The sequence below is a fragment of the Triturus cristatus genome, chromosome 4_1 (assembly GCF_964204655.1).
Source record: "Triturus cristatus chromosome 4_1, aTriCri1.1, whole genome shotgun sequence".
NCBI lineage: Eukaryota > Metazoa > Chordata > Amphibia > Caudata > Salamandridae > Triturus > Triturus cristatus.
The window spans coordinates 1,286,483,342-1,286,509,662 of record NC_140585.1 but is presented as its reverse complement, the minus strand read 5'-3'; the positions used below and the strand labels follow the sequence as shown (position 1 = coordinate 1,286,509,662).

Below are 26,321 nucleotides of genomic sequence, written 5' to 3'. Positions count from 1 at the left end.
GTTTAAGTGGGATGAAAAAACTGGGGGGTGGGTGTCTCTCAAAGGGGTGTGGCCGATGTAATTAAGGGTGTAGGTTAAAAACATGCAATGAGAAAAACTGCGTTGGCATATTGTGCCGCCCGACTGGTATTTTGCTGCTTCTGTCATTGCATCCAGATATATAATACGACTAGTAACATTACTGCTACAACAAAACAGGACTATTTAGCTTTGTCAATGCTTATTAGTTGCATAAGATAAATGAGCAACAACTTTAGCTTCATTGTAAATAACATTGAAAATGCTTCTGTTAGGACATGGTGAGACTGTGAAAGAAACATAACGAGTATCTTTGAAGTTACATCAAGGTCAGTGAAGAGTGTTATTGCTGTAGAATTAAGATTTTTTTTCATGCTGATGGTATGGGCAAAAATGGAGAGCCCGAAAGAGACCTGTCTCGGCATCTGCTTTTCAGAACTGCCTGTGCTGAGCACCGGCAGGACCCAGCCCACCTAAAGCCTTGCTAAACCCTGATAATCATTACCCCGAGCTGAGAGGTCTGCACAAGGCAGCAAATGGAGCCGCTATCTGCGCAGCCGTGGCACCAGCTCACACCAGCCGCAGGCAGGCTGTTACAGAGCTACCGATAGGATATGCTGAAAGTAATGCTCCGGCTCAGCGCTGAAAGCCTCGGCTACAGGCACAAACATCACTGAAAGCAAAGATGAGGGCTAGGGAACCAGTACAAGGGCCTCAGACTCCAGATCCTGCCCCTCCCAGCACCACCATATTGACAATTGTGTTAACACTGACACCATATTGTGGTAACACTGACAAACAGGGTGGCAAGTAGCTGAAACAACTGTCTACTTACTGTGATCATTTTCAGCCGGAAGCATGATTGGCACGTCGGTGACTCGCACTGCAACAAGACTGCTGGGTGCTCATGCCACGAGTGAGCTACCCCCATGGCAATCTGCCTTAGACAACGGTCCAGGCTGCTACTGTCCTCACAGAGTCCGGGCAGCCGGCGCTGTAAACCGACAGTGACGGTCAGTTATGGCTCTCCGTAACCCGTCCACTGCACTAATTCCCTCGGCCGGCTCGGAATTTTAACTGAATGCTGCTGTGGCCTTGATTATAATGGCCTACAGCCGACTGTGGCCGGGCCATCACGTACGAGCAACAGCGCTGCCCCATGATTATTTGCGACCGTCTTCCTGAAGAATAAACTGCCCGCTTCCTGAGCCAGTAGAGCAGGACGTGACATTTCCCCTGGAGCCCTAGCTATTAGGCAACGGACGTGACGTCAAGCAGGCTGACTCAGAGCTGCTTGGCACCACGGGTGATACATTGTAGCAGAGAGCCTGGGACTGGCAGGCCATAGCTTAGCTGGGATCACTGCCTCAAGACCACAGAAGCAGCGCGCTGGTGCAGGCAGACCACAGGCAGTGCCTGCAGCCAGCTGCCACACTCACGTTTGCAGCCATCAGTAAATGTACACCTGAGACTGCCACTATGCATTATGCGTGACAATGCATTACAGTGCGGTGATGCGGAGCACCACACTGAAATGTGTTAGAGTCACGCCTGATGCGTGATACTTGGCAGGACTGCCTGCCTATTCGTGGCAAGACAGACATTGGCCTGAAACAGGACTAAATAACTTCTTAACTGTAAATAAAAGACTTGGGGGCATATGTATGAAACTCCCCTTTAGCGAATCTCAAATTGCGAGAATTTGCGATTCGCAAAATCAGATTCGCTAAACGGGATGTATAAAATAAATCGCTAATCATTTGCGATTCCTTAAAAATCGCAAATAATTCGCAGAATCCCGTATTGCGATTTCTTAATAGCGAAATTCGCTAAATAAGAAATCGCAAAAACGGGAATCTGCAAGCCTGGTGCAGGCTGATGACATCACAAACAGGAAACTGTAGTGATTGCCTGCACCTGCTCACCTGAGCCACACCCAGAGGCTGCTTGTGGAGTGTGAGGAGGCTTTCCTGGAGACAGCAACCAGCAATGGATCCCAAACAAAACCAGCAGGGCAAAGATGCAGAAAAAAGAAAGAGAAAACACAAGTTTTCAGAAAAGGAGCAGGAGGTCCTCATTGAGGAGATGGTCTGCAGCCATGAGCTCCTGTTTGGGAAGAAGGCACTCAAAGTCCCAGAGGCCAGGAAGAGGAAAATCTGGCTGGAAATACAGAGCAAGGTGAATGCTGTTGGAGTCACCACACGCACCATCGAGGAGCTGCGCAAGCGGTGGTATGATATGCGCCAGAGGTCCAAGGAGAGGGTGGCAGCCAGACTCAAGGATGCCAGTCAGACTGGAGGAGGACCATCCACTGCAGAGCAGCCAACCCCCCATGAGGAGCTTGTGGAGTCAACCCTCCTGCCTGAGAGCGTTGGTGGTGTGGCTGCAATCGACAGCTCCGACCCCTCATCCAGCAGACAAGGTAAGATGCATGCCAAATCACCCTGCACTCCTCCCCATCCCTTGCACACTCCCCCAAATGCGCATAGTTAACTCCCAACATGCCAATCCAGCCCAGGTCTTACAGCACACCCAGCAATGCATCATGGTACTCGTAGTACTGTGTCTGACTGTGTGTCCATGACACCATCACAAGTAAATGCAACATATGTGTTTTGGGGATCATTGAATAGAAATGTGTCAGAGAATAGCCGTCAAAGATTTGTAACTTTATTGAGTGCCACATGCAGACAGTAACACAAACTCATATAGTCCCCTTTACATCCACAGCACACGCCATGCCACAAGAAGACAGCGCTGAGGGAGAGGAGCCTGCAGACCCTGCGGACTCCAGCGATGAGACAGAGCAGCAGCCAATTCAGCGCAGGAAGCGCGCACATGTGCCCCCACTGCCTCCATTTGAGGATGAAGTCCCAGCAACAGGCGATGACACCGACAGGAGAGAGGGGAGTCAGGGTGTGACAGACATGCCCCGTCATGACGCACCAACACCAAGGCAAAGGGAACAGGCCATTTCCAGGTCAAGGCCCAGGAGCAGCACTGCAACAGAAGGAGAAGGCACCGTGTTCTCCGGCTTGGAACAGTGCATGTTGCAGGAACAGCGCCTGCAAAGCAAGGCAATGCGGTCAATGAATCGCCAGCTAGGCCGCCTACATCAGGACAATCGCAACATGGTAGCGGCAATACGAGAGCTCTGTGCCACTTTGAGGGACACCCAAGCTGCCAATGACAGGGCTGGACGACGTGCCAATGCACGGCTACACAATTACACCAAGGCAGTCAACCGCCTCTGCACCACCACCAGCGCACTCACACGCAGAAGCGTAACCATGCAGGTGGACATGGCACATTGCTGCCAGGACATAGCGCGAGGGCTGGCGCAGGTGACCACTGCTGTGGAACAGCTGCAGACAGCCAATGCAGGTGGCAGCGCACTAATGGCCTCTGCTGAGAGTGAGGACACATCGAGTCGCAGCAGCATCACTCCAACCTTGCCAGGTGAAAGACGCCGCAGTGGCAGACAGGTAGCAGGCCAAGGGCGCACCATGGGGGTCAACCACCCTGGACGGCACCGACGGAGGTGATCATCTGCGGGGACACTGACTGCAACACGGGTGCATTAACCCGCAAAAGGCTGTTTGCCCTATTTCTTGTGCCTTCTCTGCACTGTGTGTACAACATGTGCTGGGGACAATTTACAATTTCTTTCATGTTAAGTGTGATTAAACACTTGACACATCATCAGGCTTTGTAGTCTCATTTCCTCAATACTCACCTAAAAGTAGTTTTGTGTGATCTCAGTCCGTCTCTGGCGTCCAGCAGCTGCCCCAACTCCTGGTGCTGGTCTGGCAGGGGGAGCAGGGCGCTCGTCATCCGATGTGTCTGTATCGCTCACATCAATTGTGGTGCCTTTCCTCATTGCCATGTTGTGTAGCATTGCACAGCTTGCCACGATTTTACAGCAGGTCTCAGGGCTGTATTGCAGTGCGCCTCCACTCTTATGCAGGCACCGGAAGCGGCTCTTCAGGATTCCGAAGGTTCGCTCAATGACACAGCGTGTAGATCTGTGTGCCCTGTTGTAGCTCCTCTCACTTGCATTTGCAGGATCCAGGTATGGGGTCAGGATGAAGTCGCGCACTGCATAGGCACTGTCACCTGCATGGAAGAAAACACAATAGGTGAGTCAATGTCCCCCCCCTCAACTGATGTAGTGGATGTATTGATGTGTGCAATGTATTTACCGAGCAGGTACCCCTCCCCAAACTCTCCAGCACTCAGACGTCTGTGTATTCCACTGTGTCGGAAGATGAAGGAGTCATGTGTACTGCCGGGGTATTTGGCTACGATGTCGGTGATGTGATACTTAGCGTTGCACACAATCTGTATGTTGAGGGAATGGTAGCATTTCCGATTCCTGTAGACATATTCAGTTTCTGCTGGGGGTGTGATGGCCACATGGGTCCCGTCAATGCAGCCGATGACGTGGGGAAAACGTGCAATCTGGTAGAAGTCCAGTATCGTTTGTTGTAATGCCTGTTGGGTGGTGGGGAAGTAAATGTGATGTGGGAGCCTCAGTAGCATTGCATCTAGGAAGGCATGGAAGAAGCGCGAAAGTGCACTCTGTGACACACCACCAACCTCCGCTATGACCCGTTGAAAACTCCCTGACGCGAGGAGGTGCAGGGAGCACAGGACCTGCACATGTGTGGGAATTGTTTGTGTCCTGCGAGTAGGGTGCTCCAAGTGGGGTTTCAGCTCCTCAATCAGGTCCATTATGGTCTGTGGGTGCAGTCTGTACTTGTCATAGATCTCCTCTTCAGTGTTCTGTAACAGGGTGATGCGCAGCCTGAAGATACGTTCCTGTCTCATTCTCCTGTGTGCAAGGGCCCGAATACGCAGCCTCCTGGCTATCACGTACATTGCAGCCATTGTGGGTGTGTTTGTTGCATTGTGGGCTGGTTTTTGTACCTTGCACCAGTTTACCACCTGCAAGCAATTGGTGTTAATAGCGATTTCTTAATTAGCGAATTTCGTAAAATCGCAATTTGCGATTTTTTCATACATGTGTTTGCGATTTCTTAGTTAGCGATTTCTTGTTAGCGATATTCGCAACGCTAAGGAATCGCAAATTAGGTATTCGCTAGGAAATTCGCAGTTTTCTTGTTTCGCAGCCTAAGAAATCGCTAATTTAGCGATTTCTTATTTTTCAGTTTGGAAATGTGTCATACATATGAAATAGCGAAAAATCAGTCGCAAACGCTGTTTTTTGCGATTCGCAGCGTTTGCGACTAATTTTTGCTTTCATACATATGCCCCCAAATAACATAATGTAAATCTTATAACACTCGAAGAAAAAATCTAAAATAATTGGGTGGGATGGTGGGCAACAAACTTTTCCTTTCACCACTAACTGCCCTCTGCACTGCCTCACGAGTGATTTTCCCTCGCAAAGAGCCCCTCTTTATAACCTACCACTAAGACCCGCCCCTATGGACTAACCTGCCTATCCCGGCCTGTGGCCTGTTCCACTTGCATGAAGTTGCCCAGGGGGGGACCGGCTAAAGCCATGCTCCCCCTGGTCCACGCCTTTGGGAGGGCTGCATGGAACAGTCCATGCAGCCTCCAGAAGCACAACAGATTCTACCCACATGCAGCCAGAGGTGCAACGAGAGCCAATTTTCAGGGGGTGGAGGGGAGGGCTACTAAAAATTTCGGGGGGGGGGGGCTAATTCTTCCAGCAATAGGCAGAGTGGAGATGCAGGGGCTCTAAGAAGGGGTGAAAAACAACAAAGCCTTGTTAGCAAGTAAAAGCTCTTTTGAAGACCTGTGAAGTACTCGGGTGAGGCTGCGATAAGAGGGACGCCAGACCAGCCAGCCTACAGAAGCTCAAAAACTGTCTGTGTGCGCGGTCGGGAAGCTGTCTCAGACTGGGCTGACACACACGACTGGGGGGGAGGGGGCGGGGCTGAAGCCCTTTGAGCCCTATGGGCGATGCACGCCTGCATGTAGCCCCTTTTAGACGGGCGGCACACACATACATAATCACAAATACACTGTGTCACAACATGCATTTGCAATACGGTGCTCAGCAAGTGGCCCCTTCAGGTAGGTGGGCATACTGTCATTCCTACTCTGTTGACACCTCTTTGTGTTTGCTGATGAACACTTGATGATTTTTTGTTTATGTGCCAACCGCTCTCCCCTTCTGCACACAACAGTAATTACATGTACCTGTATCCCTTCGGCTAGCTATATCCGCGCCACCCCTCCCAGGCGGCGAGTTGCTTCCCCCTCCCTTAGTCATTTTCCAACTTTGTCCCTTTGACCTTTAAACACATCATGGACAAATTGCTTGGTGCCAAAAAAAGTTGCAGTTTATTAAACACTTAAACATTTTATACATTTGTTCCTCATGGTCAAACATAACATTTTGTTGCCTTGCTTAATGATTTGCCATCGTGGCTCATTCAGTCCATTTTTGGTTGTTATCTGCTTTCAGATAGATCACCTTCTGGAGGGGGCCCCAATACAACAGCCGCTGTTGCCAAGGGGTTAGGCTTCAACTTGCTACCGACTTGGTGGGTGTCCATCTGGACTTGCCTGGCCCGCAAGTGCCGTCCCGCTTGCCTTCAGTGCCTTCTTGGCCACTCCCTGCTCTTCCAGGTCCCTGCCATGTGGCATCCCAAGGACCCCATGTGAGCACCTCATCTATCCAGCCTGCGGCTGAGTTCTACCTCTCTCTCCTTCGGTACCCCTGCCGTGAGGCATCCCAAAGGCCCTGCGGGAACCTTCCATCTACTCTCTCCGTGGCCACTGGCCACTGTTTACTCCCTCAGTGTCCCTGTCGTGAGGCATCCCAAGGACACTGCATGAGCCTTCCATCTACTTCTATCAATTTCTGTTCCTTTCCTATCCTTCTAGGTTGTCTTCCGCCTCACCTCAACCCACTGCGGCTGCGACGCCCGCCTTTCTCTGGAGTGGGTGGGTGGGATTCCCTTTCTTCTTGCTATCAGATGAGATTGAATGCTCGAGGGGGCTGCTTGCCCCTTCTTATTTCCCCTCCACGGCTTGCGGCCTGCTCCCCTGATTGGAGCTCTACTTGGGGTGACCAATTGCGGTTGCCCCTTATTCCCAGGGTTGCGTCCCGGGGGGGGGGGGCTTCCCGCCTCCGCGTTTGGCCCAGGCCCCCATTGGGTCTCCCAGGCGGCGAGTTGCCTCCCCCTCCCTTAGTCATTTTCCAACTACGTCCCTTTGACCTTTTTTAATTTCAACATGTTTTATTTATTTATTTTATTCAAGAACATATTAGCAATTCTGTTACAGGGTTAGCAAAGTTTGTACCAAGTGCAGCTTGTACATCAGTATATTGAGACGTTATGTCACGTTTGTTTGGCTAACCCCACATGACGATAGTTAGAGAAAGGAGAAAGAGGCAGGTAGAAAAAGGCAGAGAAACAAGGGGGAAAGAAGAAGTAGGAGACAGGCAAGGAGGGTTACATTTCTTAAACAATTACATATGACATTCTGTGGGGATGTTGGCACCCATGTAGGCTGGTGTTGGTGGGGCTCCCCCCTTGCGGCCGGCCCGAGAAGGCGACATTGGTTGAGACCAGTTAAGTACGTTTGTCTGGGTGGTGCGTTCATAGGGGGTACCAGGTTGTGTACCGCCGGTCTCTTATTTTCACAGAGGTTCATAAGAGTCTAGGTACGTGTCAAGAGATTTCCACATCTTTCTGGATGCCGGTTTCCAGAGTGAATTCTGCAGTGCAATGTTGTCCGCACCTCTGAGATGGGTGATCCAGTTGAACCAGCCTTTGTAAGAAGTTTTACTTGTGTCTTTCCAATTGGCGAGGACCATTTTCACTGCTGTTGTCAGTAGTAGGTCTAGTAGGGCTTTATCTGGTTCAGATCTCAAGTCTGTGCACATAAATGCCATGGTAAGGGTGGAAAATTATTTTGTTAGCGTACAGTCAAACAAACCATTTATAAACACAAAGATTTTCTCCCAGAATGATTTGAGTGTTGGGCAGTGAAAGATAAGGTGTGCTAAGTCCCGGGTTTCCTTGTTACAGTTCCGACATAACGCGTCATCCCTGAGGCTTAATGAGAATAAACTGGCCCGGGCCCAAAAAGCCTTGTGTAACAGCCAAAATTTTGTTTGTGAGAGCACCGGGGAGATCTTATTACGTGAGGCCGAACTCCATAGTGTGGCCCATTCTTGTTCGCTATGTGTGGTTTTCGTTTGTTTATCCCAATAGGTAACCGTCTTATCATTAGGTTTAGAGCATTTGGGGCGGAGGAGTTTGTAGAGCTGTGAGACCTGGTGCCCCACTTTATTAATGTTCGACACAAATCGTGAGATTGATGGTTGTGAGGTGGATGTTTTGGTTTTTGATAGGGCCGTTCCAATTTTAAAAAAAATTATAGAATTCAATGTCAGCAAGGTTATATCTTGACTTGAGATCTGTGAATGTAATAGGGTATGTTTTGTTTTCTAGTTGGTCAGGGTAGTGGATACCTTTCTCAATCCATACATCGAAGGCTAGGCTTTTCCCTTTATACAAAATCTTGCTATTGGCCCATAGTGACTCCATTTTAGAACCTTTGATGCTATTTTCCAGCTTATCTACCTTTAGTAGTGTGATTTTTGTATTTTTAAAGATGGACTTGGAGGTGTGGGGGTATCTATTTGCTATTAATAGAGCCAGGGGGGCTTAGGTTATTCAGGATGGCCCTCTCTACCTGTAGCCATACCGGCGTTTTGTCGGTGGGCGGTGATATCCAGTATGAGCCCTGTTTTGCCAGAAAGGCTAGCTGGAATATTCTGAAGTCTGCTAGATTTACCCCTCCTTGACTTTTATCCAGTCTTAATTTTTTGATACTTATCCGTGCTTTTTTCCCTCGCCAAAGGAATTTAGAGATCAGGATGTCAACTTTGCGGTGGAAATCATCTGTGAGGAGGAGCGGGAGCATACTAATCAGATAGTTAATCATTGGGGTGATCATCATTTTAATAGTTTCGATTTTGCCCCACCACTTTATGAATTTTGGAGACCAGGAGTCCAGGAGTTTCTTAATCTTTTCTAGTAGTAGTTTCTCATTCTGATGTAGCGTGTCCATTAAGTCGCTACCAAAACTTACACCTAGGTATTTGATATATCCTATTTGCCAGGCTATGCCCGACCCCCCCAGGGTGTCTCTCGTGCAGTGAATATTTAGTGGTTTGCATTCTGACTTATCTCTGTTTAGTTTATACCCTGAGAACCCGGAGTAATTTGCTATAGTCTACATCAGGGCCTCAATTGATGTCTTTCGTTGTTTAGTTACTATTAGTATTTCATCCGCATAGGCAGCTAATTTTACTTCAACGCCATTGATATCGATCCCTCTTATGTTCGTATTTAATTTTATATCTTGGATAAGGGGTTCCAGTGCAAGTAAGAATAATGAAGGGGATAGTGGACATCCCTGTCTAGTGCCTTGTTGCAGTGTAAAAAGTTCAGAGAGAGACCCATTAACGAGGATACGGGCTGATGGTTCCCCGTACAGAGCCATAACCATCCGTATGTATCCCGCCCCATAAGTTGAACGATTGCATGCAGCATTCCAGGAAAGCCCAGGAGACTCTATCGAAGGCCTTCTCTGCATCTAATGTGATAGCTACTGCCGGTTTAGATTTCATGGCTGTATGTTCTAATATGTGGCAGAGAATTCCGGTGTTGTCATTAGACATTCGAATACATAGGAAACCAACCTGGGAGTTGCTTATTAGTTTGGGGAGAAAAGAGTTGAGTCTGACTGCCAGTATTTTAGCATATATTTTGCAGTCCACATTGATAAAGGATATGGGTCTGTAGTTTTTGGGTGACAGTTGGTCTTTCCCCTCCTTTGGAATGACTATAATGTTAGCTGCTGACTTGGTTTGTGATACTGCCCCCCTAGACGCTGAGTGGCTAAAAACTTGTTTCATGGTTGGTTTCAGCTGATCTAGGAAGGTCTTGTAAAAAGCGTCTGTAAACCCGTCCGGCCCAGGGTCTTTATTTTCTTTCAGCGATTTGACTGCCATTTCAATTTCGATATAGTTAATTTCTTGACCTAGCCTAAGTGTATCCTCGGTGCTTAGTTGCGGTAACCCGAGTCTATTGAGGTATTTTGTACACTCGTCTAAATTAAGGTTCTGTTCCTTTTTGTAAAGTTCTTGATAAACTCTTGAAAGGTCTTTAAGATGTCTTTGTATCTTGTGTGTGTTTGGTTCCTAAAGTCTGTGATGGAAGAGATGGCAAACTGGTTGCGTTGAGGTAGGAGGCCAGGAGTCTCCCTGCTTTATTGGCTTCGCAAAGGTTAAGGCCTTTGTATTTATTAATCCACAGTCCCGCCCTCTCACTCAGTATTTTGTTGTATTCGTACTTATTTTGTGTTAATTTTGCGAGGGTCTTGCTATCATGTAGGGCCCTTGCATGGGCCATTTCTAAACTCTTGATCTCCTGCTCAAGCTGTGTTAGTCTCAGATTTGTACTCTTGTTTATTTTTGTCTTTATTTCAATTATTGTGCCTCTGATGGTTGCCTTCAGGGTATCCCAGAGTGTGGTAGTGCTTGTCTCCGGGGAGTCGTTGTGTATGAGGTAGTCTATTATGGTCTCCTCAATTTTTTTTTGTTCGCAGGGTCTACAAGTACATCACTATTAAAACGCCCTCTCCGCGGGACGGCTTCATTGTGACACACCGCTCATTTTTAGGCTAATACATGAGTGATCTGAAACTAGTCTTGGTGCTATGTCTGAGTGTTCGATTAGACGTGTGTGCGATCCAGAGATTAGTATATAGTCTATCCTGGTGTAAGATTTGTGAGGGTTGGAGTAGAATGTGTAGTCTCTAGTGTCCGGGTGTTGGAGGCGCCATGCATCCTTTAGGTTAAATTTGGAACAGATATTCTGGAGTAAAGCATGCGAGTGCGTAGGGTAATATTGACAGGAGGATTGTCTGTCCGTTATGTGGTCCAATGGGATTTAAAAATCCCCTGCTACCACCATGAGGTCGTCTTGGGGGAAGCTATCTAGCGTGCCTGACACCTCAGACCAAAAGGATGGGTCCGCGTTGGGGCCGTATATGTTTGCTACGTGGATTAGCTCCTCCCCCTTCTTAAATGTGTCACCAGCAGTCTTCCTTCGCTATCGTGGGACTGTGAGTCTAGTGTAATGTTGGATCTTTTGGATATCAGTGTCATTACCCCACGTTTCTTTTTGTCGGGGGGCGAGCAAGCTATCTGCGAGATCCAGTTACCTCTCACTAGTTTGGCATCCTCCAGGGTTGGTTTGGTCTCCAGTAGTAGGATTATATCGCCTTTGGTTTTAGCTAGGTAGTCTATAATCTTTCTAATAGGGTGGGTAAGACCTTTGACGTTGAGGGACACTATGTTGAGGTCGGTTGCCAGGGCGAGTGTGTTATTGTGGGCCATCAACCGGGGTGTAGTGTGGTAGGAGCCACTCATTTCTCAACATCGCTATCTCGGAATTTGGCAATGAGGAGCGGGAATGTTTGCCCTATCACCCTAATCCCCAGGTTCAATACGTCTACATCCTCCAACCGTTCTGCAAGCAATGAAAATGTCGTCTCCGGGTACACATGTATGCCAGGGCTCCCAAAAACGTTGGTTATCAAGGCATGCCATATACAGTTTGTAGAGAAAAAAGAGGTGAAAAAGAAAAGGAGGATAGAGAATATAGAAAGCCAAGATCTGAGAAACCCTAGTGCTGGTCCCCCCCCTCCACTCCCCCCTCCCACCCCTCCCTCCCACTGAAAAAACTCATATGTCGGAGGTGTGACGGCAGGATCGTCGTCCCGCCTCTCGGAGAATAACTGTCGGGTAGGTTGTCTCGCTGAAATCCCTATGAGTTCCTACTAGGTATGCAGCCCCTCTATGCGTTTTAGGCCCATATCTCGATACCTCACACATACTGCTTGTTGGAGTAGAGTACATAAACAGAATTATCGTCTATAAAGGATACGATGGGCCAGCGTCGCGGCGTGTCTGTTGGCCTGAGAACGCTACCGAGGCAGGTATTGCTTGAGTTAGTGAGGTATATAGCGGTGGCAGATCCCATCTTATCATACTGTGCAAGGTGAGGTAGATAGTGAGGTAGATAGTGGTTATGTTATTGATTCCTTCTTAAGATTCGCTACAAGAGCTTGGCCCTGCCAGTGAGGTAGAGCTTCAAACAGTATTCGGTTCCGGCGACGATCTCCTTTTGCTGGAGCTGGCTTGCGATGTTTCCATGTCTTGAGAGGTTGGTCCGTCCAGGAATGCAGCCAGTTCCTCTGGCTCACTGAAATAGTGATGTCTACCCTTGTCGATTATCCTGTATTTGGCGGGGCCAACAAATGAGAACTGCATGTTTTTGCTCCTGAGTTTCTCGCGTAAGGCAAGAAATCCCTTCCTGGTATCGACTGTGGGCTTAGAGTAGTCTTGTGTTAGAATGCTCTTATGTGCTGCGAGTCTATTATTCACTGTATTCAGGTCAGCTCTGACAGCTGCGATCTCAAGTTGGATCGCGTCTGTGGTGTTCTTTGTGGTCTTAGCCAGGTCGTGGACATCAGCTAGGAATATGTCTAGGGTGCTGTTGATGTCTGGCTTTTGTTTCAGCGGGGAATCAGATATCGTTGGCTCTCCCTTGCTCTTTTTTAGCTGTTGTTGCAGCCTCAACTTTCTCTCTGCCATGATTTTTTCTGTGGAGTTGTCTTTGGTGTTTCTGTGTTCTCTCAATGTATTTGCTGTTACTGTCTCTGTTTTCAATGTCCTTGTAGGTAGCCTTGCCTTCCCTGTGTCTATGACCATGTATGAGACTTTGTTGTGGCGAGCACCAAATATAGGTATCAACAGCTCTGTGTTGCTTACAGGACTGTTTTTTTGTCTGCCTTCTACCCTGCACCTCTGTAGCAGGATCATGCTCTCAAGGCAGATTTTCGTTGCTCGCTCCAGATGCAGCCTTGATTAGTGCCCACCTCGTGCAGACTGCTGAGCCAGTGGTGTTATTGCGGAGCCACTGCCTTCCTATGGCGTTGTTTTACGGCTCCCCCAGCGGTGTTTTGCTCTACAGTTTTTGGTTTCGGTTTCGTTGATTGGGTTTGTTAGGACCGTAATTGTCCGTGTTATTCTTGCTTAACGAGATCTGTTCTTAGCACTGCATTTATGATATCTGGCACTTTCAAGACCATCTGCAATAGGCTCTCAGGCTTAGCCTGAAGTGAAGCAGCTCCGAGCAGCACGAGCTGAGAGCACCTTTGCTGGTGCCGCAGCTGTGGATAAATCTTCTCGCTCACAGACCCTCTTGCACCCACGCTTACTTAATCTTTTGGTATTTTGCCCCCTCCCCATGAGCCCTGTGCTTTGCGTACCGCAGAGATCCTTGGGTAGGGGCCGTCAGTTGTTGTTGTTGGGCAGTGCTTGCGAATGGATTTAGTGGTGTGCTGATGTGTCGCACTCAAGGTCGTATAGCTTGATTAACGCCCCCCACTTGCGTAGATGACGAGCCTACGGTGTCCGTGATGTCGGTGCGGTGCCAGTGCCTCCCCTATGTCCCTTTTACGGTGGGCGCCATTTTAGGGATCCACTGCGCAGTGATGCCTTTCACTTTCTTTCTCGTTCTGTTTTTGTATGTGCTTGCTTGTGCTCCATAGATCGCCTCTGTTGTACTTAAGTAAACTCGGGATAAATTGGAGGCTTTGCTCTCTTCTGGTTAATAGCGGAGCTCTGCGGATCTTATGTCTGGCACTTTTCCGCCAAGTGCTATAGCTTCTGTTAACTCACTCGCTCACAGGCTCACAGACGCGTTATTCTTGCTTATGTGTGCTCTCTTCATTGGGGCGCCGCAGTTCTGCTGATCGGCACCCTCCCACCAACTGCAGATGGTACTTCTGCTTCCTGTGTCATAGCGCAAAATATAGTAGCTTCCACTAAACCTTTGTTGCGGCGGGCGCCATTTTAGCATTCCACCGCCTTGTGTTGTTCATCAGTTCCAGTTTTGTTTCGGTTTCGGTTTCATTTATTAGGTCCATTCATGCCGCATTAATTTTCTTTACGTTCCCAAATACCAAATGCAAATTGCGACATGCAGCTGGCTCCTAAACTTCCTGCGTCACAGCTCCAGGCAGTATGTGTTAGGTGCAGTCCTGCTAGCCGGTGTTGTTGCTGCCACACCCGCCCTCGCGCTCTCACTCTTTGGCCACTATGTGACCTCCAAATCGCCGTCAGTGGCTGGTAGGTGTTGGCGGTGGGATTAGCGGTGTACTAGCGTGTCGCTCGCCTGTATTTTCACCTCATTTTGAGTCCGATTAACAATCTGTGGAGGTCTAGGACGCCGCCATTTTGCTCTCGCTTCACTTTCTCTGCATCCGCGGCGTAAGTGCAGTTTTCTCTCTTCAGCGGGCACCGGAGGGTCTCGCAAGGATAACACCCTTGGCCCGGGCTTTTACAATGGTCAAATCTTTGAACACTGCTACTTTTGCTTCATTTGCTTGTTGGGGATTTAAGGTTCTTTTCTCCGATCCGGCCGAGCGACGGAATCAGGCAGCCATTAGCTCTGCCCTCCAAGCCACACCCCGCATCCCTTTGACCTTTAAACACATCATGGACAACTTGCTTGGTGCCAAAAAAGGTTGCTGTTTATTAAACACTTAACCATTTTATACATGTGTTTCTCATTGTCAAACATAACATTTTGTTGACTCGCTTAATGATTTGCCATCGTGGCTTATTCAGACCATTTTTGGTTGTTATCTGCTTTCAGACAGATCACCTTCTGGAGGGGGCCCCAGTACCCCGGCCGCTGTTGCCAAGGGGTTAGGCTTCAACTTGCTACTGACTTGGTGGGTGTCCGTCCGGACTTGACCGGGCCGCAAGTGCCGTCCAGCTTGCCTTCAGTGCCATCTTGGCCCCTCCCTGCTCTTCCGGGTCCCTGCCGTGTGGCATCCCAAGGACCCCATGAGAGCACCGTATCTATTCAGCCTGCGGCTGAGTTCTACCTCTCGCTCCTTTGGGGGTCCGGGCGGCACTTGGCCCGGGCCCCCATTAGGTCCGACTTCGCCTTCCCCTGGCACCGGCTTCTTCTTGGCTCTTTGAGCTAGACCCACGCCATGGGCACGCCTTCCTTGCTCACATGTGTAATCTTACATAACCTCAGCGCTGACCTCTAAGAAGAGACTCTTTGGCAGAAGCAGGGATTAAAACCTCAGCTCTCTAGCCCTTTGCATTAACATGCCCACAGGACTGGCGGGAAACAAAAGGGTCCTTATGTGAAATAAAAGGGTGGTTCAGAAAATCCGTTGAGGGCGCTTTCCAGGAATAGCAGCACCGCCCTTACCCCCAAATACTGGCCTCCCACACACCTCGCATGGATAAACATGCCCTTAGCTCTACCTTCCATCCCCTCCTGATCTGCAGTGAGAGCAACACGTTGTGATTTTTATTGTGAAACTAAACACAAATGCATGTCCCACTCCATTTCCTCTCTTTTTTAAAGCACACAAGTCCTGCTTAGCTTTAGATTATTAACTCTTATTTCATTTTAATGAACATGAGACAATATTCAGAAATAATCACAGACATTAGACTTAATTAGCTTTCAAAATCGCCTGTATTTTTTATTCGCTGTTATTACTGTGGTACTGTGGTTCAGCATCCATGCTAACTTCTGATACTGCCCTGTGTGGACCTGTAGGAGTTGGTATGTTCAAGTGGAAAAGTTTATTATGGTTGCGTAACCTTCAGTCCCGAGTTCTTTTCCTGGCTTTCATCTTGACCACATTATATGATATAAAGCAAATTATTGCTTGCCTGATCGAGAATATGTAAGTTCCAACAAATAGCAAAGCTAGAGTAGCTATGTAGAGCATACATTTGAACATCTTGGTATTTCGCTGTGGAAAACTAACTATACATAAAATTAGGCAAATAGATTCATCTTCTCCAAAAAGTACAAAAACGCAAGTTTCATGATCACCAACAAATTTGCATATCCACGCCCTGCCAAGAAAGAGATCACTGAAATCGAGAGAAAACAAAAAATGTTGTACAACATGTAACGCCTGAGTTGCATAACCACACATCGAGATGGAAACCTGCAAAATCTGAATGGTACCCCAAGTATGTTTATTACAGCAACCCACCCTTATTCGAACACCCACCGTGTGATTCACACTAGGGGTAAAAGAGAAGCAAACATACAAGTCTCAAAACATAGGATTTAATCAAAGCAGAGCAAATACACACCCATAAAACAAATGAACATTGCTAGCAGGAGAAGCAGAGATTAAAGGGGCACATTCCTTATAAAGGGAACCCCAGCCCCAACATTATTAATATGCGGGATGTAGTGGTGCTGGAACAATTTTCATCAATGTTACCCCAGTAAAGAAACAGGTGGGAAATTCAAGCGTCATTCTAGGAACAAGTTTAGCAAATGAGCCATGCCAATTCAGCAGGAGAGTGGTAAGGGTGTGGGATATATAGCTTGCAGTGTACTCTGGAGCACACTGTCACACATACATTACTAAAGTATGGTGTGGTAGGGCACGTTTACAAACAGCGCATTTTCCATTGAAATGGCCTCTAACTTTACATAGACATGCTGTTTTACTGCTAAAACTATAGAGCATGCAAAAATAATGTATGGAATTTGGAGTTCACGAATATTTATCATTTGCGCATCTCCAAGTTAAGTGCCTTGATTTGTTTTAATCGTATTAAAGTTTGTTTCCATCATACTTCAAATTTACAAAAACTTACTTCATTTGTGCTTTACTAACTGCTGATGCATTCAAAATAATTTGCACAGTTCACTTCCAGGTATTTAAATTGAGATCCTACAGCCTTTCCTTTCACACGTTCTGTACCCCAGCAAGATTGTCACATAGTTCACTTTACAAAATGTTCTCACTTTGCAGTCAGAAAGAGAAACGTAAACACCAATCTCAATGTTAAAAGAATAAGCAGCAATTTGACAGAAGATATGACCTAACATATGACCTCTGTCTTTGAATGCACAACGGATGTAACAAGATGAAAACTAAATGTAAAGGTATCTTTATTACTCACCCACATTCTGAACTCGAACATGCTTATTTTGAGGGTGCAGAAGCATCCCCCTCCACACGCCAACTTCCAGTGCCTATGATGGGATTATATTCACCTGAGATCACACTCCCACAAACACCAGAAAATCACAGGCAAAAACATCTGACTGCTCTGATATAAAACATGGAAAAAGCAGAATGGACATTTTGGCTAGTCAGATATACTGCTATGAGGTCCCAGTCTCATGCGCCTGCATCACTTCTAGGCATGCACACTCGGATGACCCTCCAGGAGGAGAAGAGGCAGAGAATGTACTGAAAAACTAAGTTCTAGGACTACACATATTTGTAACAATACAGAGATTTGTATTCATTAAGTGCACCAACAAAAAACTCTCTAAACTCATCTTGTGGGTCTTCCCCAGATCCCATCTCTGTAGCCTAGCAGAGACTGAATCGAACCTGCCCACTCCCACTGCTTCCATCTTGCGTCTTTTTATGTATTTTCAGTCAGTACCCTCTTTGTCTGAAACATCACACTCAGTCTCTTCATGGCCCACTCACAATAGTCCTCCTCATAGCGTGCCCCGTGCTAGAGATGTGACAGTGGTGCTGTGGTCTCAGCATCCTCTGCCCTACCTGAGACTCTGTGTCCAGTGGAATTGCTGTCTCCCTATTGACCAGTTGTTGATATTGGCATCATGCATTAATCCTCCATAAACCCCTTTTGAGGGTATTGCTCTCCTAATCCCATTGGAAACTTTCCTTCTAAACCCATTGTCAGACTTGAAAGTGATTTGTCTCTAAATCTTATATTTGCAGATGCTGCTGTTGACCCGTGTGGGCACTGCAAGCACGTTTCTTTGGCAATACGAGAAGAGATGAACCTGCTCAAGACTCTGAGTCCAAACATGAAACTTCTAAAAACACTTTGTCCAGATATCAGAGGGTCAAGATGAACCTGTGCCCTAAAGATGGGAGAGGGTGTAGAATCCTATGAATCTCGACTCACTTTGAGGTCACTACGCAAGTAAACACCTTTGAGGGCATAGAGATAGAAGATGGACAGTCTCCTGGTGAAGGCCTTGCAAGTTTCTCCAAGAAATCATGCAGTGAGCGGACTCACTACTCATAACCACTGGCTCCTGTGGAGTATAGGAGTTGACCTTGGAAATGCTGGCTTCCATATAAGCCGGGCTTCCCTTCATATAGCTTTGCTGATTCTCTGGTTACTGTCGTATTACCATGGTGTGGTCATGAGACAAGTCCCACAGCTGGATGAGGCGCCTATCGCCCAGGGTCAGCTCCACCGCCATAAGCAGCACCATTTTTGGTGACCATTTAAAAGACTTCCATCCCTCAATGTGCAAGAGTCACAGTGAGGCAGGGACTGCCTAGAGATCACCACAGGGATCAGCTTGTACTAAACGCAGTGATCCTCTTTATGTTCCTGTGTTCATCCACCGCTGCTCCTCAGTCGGATGATGCTTCTAGGCAAGCTTGTGGTCCTTTTTTTGTGTCTTTGAACACTAGTCGGCTTTGACACAATGCAGCCAACTTTCCACCACCTTACTATATGTTCTTATGGCAAAATTAGGAGAGAGAGAGAGGCTGTCTGTCCAGGTCAATACTGTTGCAGGGAGTAGCAGCCAGTCTACTTTAGGATTAATGAAGAGAGCGGGAACCCTCAGCACGTAAGGGGTTACTGATATGGATAAAACATGAGGACAGTACTTTACCAACATGGTGCTTGTTAAGGAAAGGAGCGGAATGTCCAGAAACCTATCTGGATGCCTATAGTCTCAGAGCACTAATGCCCTTTTGTGATCATTCCCCTTGCTGATTTCATATAAAAACATGGAGGGCTCAATCCACTCCTAATTAAGAGCATAAAACACCAGAACTGTATCTGAAGGCTTCAAGAAATGTTCAGCAGTCTCCCCCCTCACCCAATAGTTTTTGCAGTGACCCAAGCTATTGCTTGTTCGTGGCAGAGCTGGACTACATATTTGAACGGTCATATTTCATCATTATAAAGCTGTACATTTCGCTAGATAAACTATCCAATGCGCTATGAGGATTCTTATTAAAATTGTTCTATCTTGGGATCAGGTTACTGCTTTCTCAGCACCTTTTAACTATGAATGTTTTGTATTAATTATGTTTTTTTTTTTTAAATAAATAAAACTTGAGGTTGATTGAATAGTGGGTTTGCTTTGGAACTGTTTATGGAGGTCATTGGAGTTGCTACAACATCCAGTTCAGCACAGACTAGGCCTTTTCTTTTAAATGGCGTCTTGTGAGACCTCGGCTGGGCTGATGAGAATACAGCAAATGTCATTTAGTGGTGAGGGACTTCGGGAGGGGCTCCTTCCACTCTTCTCTCTTTTCATCCAGCGTATTTTGAGGTAGGGGGACCGCTTTGTTTCAAACGGAGTAGCCTTACATGGGGAACAGCCATTACAACGCGGGTTTTACCACGCGTTGCTATTACATCGCATGCGTTACAACGCATGCGATGTTACAACGCGTGGTAAAACCACGTATACCATTACATCGCATGCGCTTTTACAACGCATGCGATGTAATGTGAAGCAGGAACCGGGAGCAGAGACGGCGACGCTGGACCCACAAGGAAAGAGGTAAGGCTGATTGTGCTTAGGGTGGGGGTAGTGGTTTAGTGTAGGGTAGTGTAGTTTAGTGTAGGGGTGGGAGTAGTGTGGGTAGTGTAGTAGAGTGTTAGGTTTTAGGGTAGTGTAGGGGTGGGAGTAGTGTGGGTAGTGTTGTAGTGTAGGGGTGGGAGTAGTGTGGGTAGTGTTGTAGTGTAGTAGTGTTTTAGGGTTTAGGGTAGTGTAGGGGTGGGAGTAGTGTGGGTAGTGTTGTAGTGTAGTAGTGTTTTAGGGTTTAGGGTAGTGTAGGGGTGGGAGTAGTGTGGGTAGTGTTGTAGTGTAGGGGTGGGAGTAGTGTGGTTAGTGTTGTAGTGTAGTATTGGTTTAGGGTAGTGTAGGGGTGGGAGTAGTGTGGGTAGTGTAGTAGTGTTTTAGGGTTAGGGGTAGTGTAGGGGTGGGAGTAGTGTGTTGTGTAGGGGTAGGGTTGTCACTTACCGTGCATACTTTTACCACGAGTATAGCTTTACCATGCATGCCTTTGCGTTGTAATGGCATGCGTGGTAAAGGCATACTCGTGGTAAAAGTATGCAATGTAATGAAATGCGATGTCATTGACATCGCGTAGTAATACCCGCGTTGTAATGACACGCGTGGTATTAGTATGCGTTGTATCGTCATACAACCCCTTACCCGGCTCTGCTATCGGAACCCTTTTGTGTCCGGCCCGTGGCTGGAGGACCCCTACCTGAATGTAGTTGAAAAGCCCACTCTAGTTAAGATGAAGCTTCGGACTGCTTTTTTTCCTGACTGGGACTGCTATGGATCCAGTTCAATTATCCTGAAAGGCAATGAGTTTCCTCTCCTATGCTTCCAAGAAGCTGGAAGGGCATTGAAACTGAGCTGCTGGAGGGGTGTGGTGGTGCAGGGTGGGGACTGTGGTGTGTTGCACATGCACTTTATTTCTGGACTGGATCACTATTATTTGTATTTATTGCCTCAAACAGTCTTTTTTATGTCTTTAATGTTTGTTTTATTACGTTAAACAATGTATATTGTAATGATTTTAATTAATCAAGCAATAAAATAAATTTGAAGCTATGGATTGCATGCCCATGGAAAAACACAACTTTGCCCCCATGCTCTGAGAGAAAACCTCCCAGCAGACATTGCCTTTCATTCTTCGTAATTAAAGCCCCACTTTTTGCGATTGTATTTAACAAGTGCTGACCGGGGCGACTTGACACCCTGGCATTGTGTATTGGCCTGCATTTTCCTACCATGTCGACGGGAGCACCTTTTTCGGTAATTCCATGACATTACTATGGAAAATTATTTAGTACGGTAGGTGGAGGTGGTGATTGATGACTCAAATGCTGACCTCTAAATAAAGTGCTACTTTTGACCTTTGCTGTCTGATTGGAGTTTGGAATGTACAGTATGTTGCATCCCCCAAAGAACATATTAGAGTAGGACCACCCAGCAGTCTTCTTCCTGGCTGTTTTGCTTCATGCAGGTACCTGTGAATAGGCAGCACAGCTGGCTTTCCTGAGGATTGATGGCGTCCTCAATTTATCTGTAAATTTCATGTTTTCTGGAATTACATCCCTCAGCATTCTTGTGCGTGAATGAGCTGATCAGAAGTGCCTTGCATGGCTCCACAATAGCTGAACAGACTGTAAGTGAGACACCAGTGGAGAGTTTGGAGCAAGTTCACAGATGAGAGAGGACCAAAAACTGCATCCTGACGCTGATGGTCATTTGAGATTCCGCCTCCTTCCCATAAACCTGTGGGCTTTGTGGTGGAGCACCAGAAATGCCATTCTGATGCTTTGCAGACATTTGCAAACGCTGACCTTGGCTTAGATGCAGGACACTAAGGGCCACATGTATTATGCCTTTTACCTGCTGCAAACGGCCCGATTCACAGAATTGGGCTGTTAGCGACGGGTAAAGTGCTCTTTGGTATGTTTCAATTCCAATTTGCCATTCGATAACATGTTACTGAATTGCAGTTTTGAATAGCGAATACGTACTGATTCAGTATTAGGAAGGGGCGTGGTTAAGGCATCTCTTCCCAATACCGAATCGCAGCTGTATGTAGGAATGTTTTGCAACCGAAATGCAGTCATTCGCACTTTACCACCTTCTCAAGTAGGTCATAACCCATTTGCAACAAGAATGGGTTCCAAAGGGACCCCTTCCCCTTTGTGAATAGTCATGAAAATGATTTCTCAGGGACCACTGGCTTCTCTTAAAAAATGTGAAGGAAACTTTTAATTTTTCTTTTTTAAACGCTACTACTTTTCCTTTAAGGAAAACGGGCTGCCTTTAAGAAAATAAATGATTGTTTTATTTAAAAACAATCACAGACATGATGGTCTGCTGACCCTAGCAGGCCATCATTCATGTGATTTTAGCGATTCCTAATGGATCGAAAATTGCAACAGGCCTCATTAATATTAATAAGGTAGGTCGATTTGCAATGCACTAGGAAACGCTAAATGAAATGCATGGAGTTTCATACATTCAAATAGCGATGACCTAATTGCGATTTGCAAGGAATCAAAATAACTTTCGCTTTTATGGCCACGCGGCGTTACTTTTACTGCCCCGCGGCCAACGCTTGTTTTAATTTCATTTTTGCGAGCACAGCGCGTCATCGCGATCACTTTTGCTTTCACTGTGATCACGATGACTTTCGCGGCCGCGCGGTGTTACTTTTACGGCCGCGTGGCCAATGCTTGTTCACAGTTGCATCACCTCATTAATTCACTTTGTTTCCATTCCAAATTGCAAACGGCGGGCGTCCAACAATATATTACTTCAAAGACTGTTGACATTGTGTAGAACACCCAGCCTCACGAGTAGGGGCTTTGCAAGTGGCGATCACCGCTCGATATTACCAAGACACTCTCCCAAGCCCAGCAGAGTAAAACAAGTCCACCAACCAGATTGTGAAAAGACATCGTTCATTGCAGAGAGGTCTTAGTCACCATGACAAGTTTCTACCCTCACCGGGTCGGAATCCTAACGGAATGCAGAGTGGTCAGTTACTTTTCCTTTTAAATTTAGATACATCAACATAAAAGAAAGACTTTCAATAAAGTGGGGCAATCACAGGCGATGATGATTCCACTGTGATGCCGTGTTTCTATCAATACAATTGTTGAAATTTCAATACATCAAAAGATACTTTCATGATAGATATCGCAATGGGTTGTTGTCCCAAGTATGTTCAGCGAGGTTTCACGGACCACAGCCTCCATAATGCATTGCAATCGCACTATTATTTCAAGCATTGAATTCTTCCGTATTGGCCCATTGCAGAATCGCTTGCATTTAATTAATGCCATCAGTACATAAGTCTTGCCTCAAAGATGTAAATTTCATGTTGGGCAGAGTAATATACTCTCCTGTACAATGTACAGGGCAAGAGCACAGCAGTTTAATATTCGATTTTGTACAACTGACTTCACACTATTCTGAACACACCCTCTGCAATTCTCCACCAATTTCACTACGGTGTAAGTGTACGTGAAAAGAACCGGAATACAGCACCACGTTGAGGGTGCCTTGTTGTTTTCCAGTACGCGACTTCCAGTGATTAACCCAGGCAGGGAGTTTGTGTTTTGCAGCTCCTGCTGCTGTGCCAATCTGACAGGGTCGAGCCCTGCCATCTCTGTGCTCTCTGTGTGTGGCACAGGTGCAGGTCTTCATGCTGGGCTACAGCAGGGGGCATGATTTGTTTTCTTCAACAACTCCCATACATGGTTTCTCTTCCCTCCAGCCAGCCACATCAGGACCCTGGAAATAGGGCCTGGACTGCTGTATTCTATCGACTTAATAGTCAGCAAGCTGTAGCCCTCAGCCGTCCCGCCTCGTGTGTGGTTTCTTTCTCTGGAGCCTGGTTCGATCCAAGCGGCCGAGCGCACACTCAACCTGCCTTCAGCTGTCACCTGTCCGCCCCTTCTCAGCGCCTACAGCAGTTTGACTGTGCCAGCAGCGCTACAAAATGGGCTGCAATGCTGCACTCGTGGGCATGATCTTCAAGGGTAGTACACACAGGGCACAAGTTCTAAACAAGCATTGGCATAGCCAGTAGGTCTCGCTTTGGGACCTTATAAGTATTTAGTTTTGCAGCACAATATCCTTGGTGCAACAATATCAGCTGTTGCATGGCTAAACCTTGTACCTTATATGTGTTTAGCCATGTAACAGTTGATGTTGTTGCACCAAGGATATTGTGCTGCATAACTAAATACTTATAAGGTCCTAAAAACGGGACCTATTGGCTATGCCAATGCTTGTTTCCTCTTTCGATGGGTGCTGCAGAAAGAGGAAAACACCTCTTGTGATTGTTTTTGTGCAAGAATTTGTCCCTTCCTTCACAAAAACAATCATCCCTGCAATGCAGGCACTCTTGCACCATGGTGCAAGAGTGCCTGCTTTGGCGCATGACATCCAATTGTACCCCAGCACAGGGAATAACTCAGGGGGATATATCATATTGTTGTAAATACGACCTATCCCTTTGCTTCGGAAGTAACGCAGCGTGGTGCATCCAAATTGTTTGCTGCACCGTGCTGCGTTACTTCCTTGTTAATATAGCCCTCTATATATATGTTAAAGAATTGGTAAAATAGTATTGCAGACAACTGCGCTGCCAAGCCAGGCATGAAAAAGCAGAGCTCTGCTACTTGGAATTAAGTGCCACCAAACATCTCCCAGTAGCGAATATCCACAACAGACAGATCGTTGTGTTTGCTGGTAATGTCACCAAAAATAATTGAGCACTAAACGTATGCTCATAGATTACAGAGCATGCACTGAGACAAAAACACACGAGAAGACAAAGACGAACAGGGACTGGGCAGTTATGCGAGGGCTTTCATCCCCACAGTCCATTCCCACAAACATTTCGACTGAAAGCTCTTTGTGGTGAGTTTTGACTGAAAATTGTATGGTGGGACATCTTAACGAACGTTCTTACCACAACAGGCCGTAAATCAAGGCCTGGCAGCATTTTGACTTTAGGAGGCATTTGTGGCCCACCACCTCTTTGAAGTATTTTGCACGTAGCTACATCCTGTATTTATTTATGAAATGCTTTTATGCAGTAGTCATATGCAGTAAAGAGCATACGGTTCATCTCTGCATTCTGTGGTTTTATCCATCCTTTGACTTATTGCAAAATCTGAAGTCCATAACCAGGTAACCTGTTACCTAGAAATACTATTCAAGGAAATCAAGCCCACAAATTTGGCAAAAAGGATGTGTAGAACCTAGAATGTGTAAGTTCACTGTACTATGTTGCAGAACTTCTTGGCAGAAGTGTAATTGGCCAGAAGCTGGACTGTGCCTTAATTATGATTTATTTGGACTGGGTATGTTTTCAGAGTGTCTTTCTGGTTAGTCTCCTCTGGTATGTACATCTTAGCTTGGTCTTCCAGAATGACCCATATGCTTTAATTTAAAGGAATAATCTTGGAGAGGCTCGAAGCACCACGGTCACAGTGATGTCATCATGACATGTCGAGTTTTAAGGCTCTGTTATTTCCAGCGGAGGAGAGAGACTGAGATTGAGTTGAAGGCTGGAAGGAGCTTTATACCTGTATCACCCCAAGAGCCTTAATTTGAGGTGGGGCCCTGGGTAGGATTTTTACTTAGGATCTTACTGGAGACCTTGTCTCATGGTAGATCATGAGTATGTCCCAACTTCTCAAATTTTGACTCAAACTTTTTTGACACACTGGTTCATAGGTGAACAACCAGGTTCTGAACTTAAGTGGCTACTCACACTTAGTACAACAGCGTAGTGCAAGTTGTGGCTAATGCCCTAAAGGACAAATGAGGTCTCACTTCACAAGCGAATACACTCGAAGTGTTGCTCAAGTACCTTAAGCGGATAGTTAGGATTTTTTACATCTATAAATAATATCGATGTTTTCTTCCCAGACGAAACGAAGAGTTATAAAACAAGGTATGCAACTTTTTCGCTTAGGATGTTATCACTCAGGTAAGTGCCACACAGTTAAGTACCACGCAGCCATGTTCTGGTACTTTACTAAATGGTACATTACCACACAGATAAAAAAAATAGGTTTAATGGATAGGGTAAGGGATATTTAGGAGTCTTAGGGAACAAGTAAGGCCAGCCGCGACCCGTGCAGGTAAGCGCTATGGGGCCCGGTGGGGGGCGGGGGAGGTGGGATTTAGACAGACGATGACGAGGGAAAATGAATTATTTATTTAATTTTCCCTCGTCATCATCCGTTGAAATCCCCCCCACCCGGCCCCACTGCTCTTACCTGCACGGGCCGTGGCTGAGGAAGGGTAAGGATAAGGAATAGTAAGGATTTTTTAGGTTGAGGGAAAGGCAGAGGTAGAGGCAGGTAAGGGGTTTATTGGTATTAGTGATGATTAGAGGTAAAGCGGGTTAGGGATTTATAGTGTTTGGGGAAAGGTAGAGGTAAAGGAAATACAACAAATTATATAGGATCACTCAAAAAGCAATTATTTGGTAGTGTTAGAAAGTTGAATACATGAGTCCGTGTAGGTTTTATTGTGGAATAATGTTGTCACTAGCAAGCTGATAGTGTGTTTTTTTTCAAGCACAAGCTTTGGATAACAGCATCCTCCAACAGCCAACACGTGTTTCGTCCTATA

The 26,321-nt window shown here is 46.5% G+C and overlaps 2 protein-coding genes and 1 long non-coding RNA gene across 3 annotated transcripts in view; 2 read left to right on the top strand and 1 right to left on the bottom strand.

The window, feature by feature from the left end:
• The window catches only part of LOC146856596 (uncharacterized), a 189,696-nt gene extending 188,708 nt beyond the window's left edge, over window positions 1-988 (bottom strand). The window contains exon 1 of the long non-coding RNA XR_014981538.1: window positions 854-988. This is a non-coding gene — a long non-coding RNA (uncharacterized LOC146856596). The remainder of the gene's footprint in view (window positions 1-853) is intronic.
• DDR2 (discoidin domain receptor tyrosine kinase 2) overlaps window positions 1-26,321 on the top strand; it is a 686,650-nt gene that overhangs the window by 117,591 nt on the left and 542,738 nt on the right. The window lies entirely within an intron of this gene.
• On the top strand, window positions 2,008-3,563 carry LOC146856595 (uncharacterized). The gene is made up of 2 exons (XM_085651276.1): window positions 2,008-2,440; window positions 2,749-3,563. The coding sequence occupies exons 1-2, from the start codon at window positions 2,008-2,010 to the stop codon at window positions 3,561-3,563; spliced, it is 1,248 nt and encodes a 415-aa protein (XP_085507402.1).

Bases quoted from the DNA above. Each gene is read 5' to 3' on its own strand.
- LOC146856595 (XM_085651276.1), top strand. From the start codon at position 2,008: ATGGATCCCAAACAAAACCAGCAGGGCAAAGATGCAGAAAAAAGAAAG. The intron at 2,441-2,748 runs GTAAGATGCATG...TTACATCCACAG, and splicing joins CCCCTCATCCAGCAGACAAG to CACACGCCATGCCACAAGAA.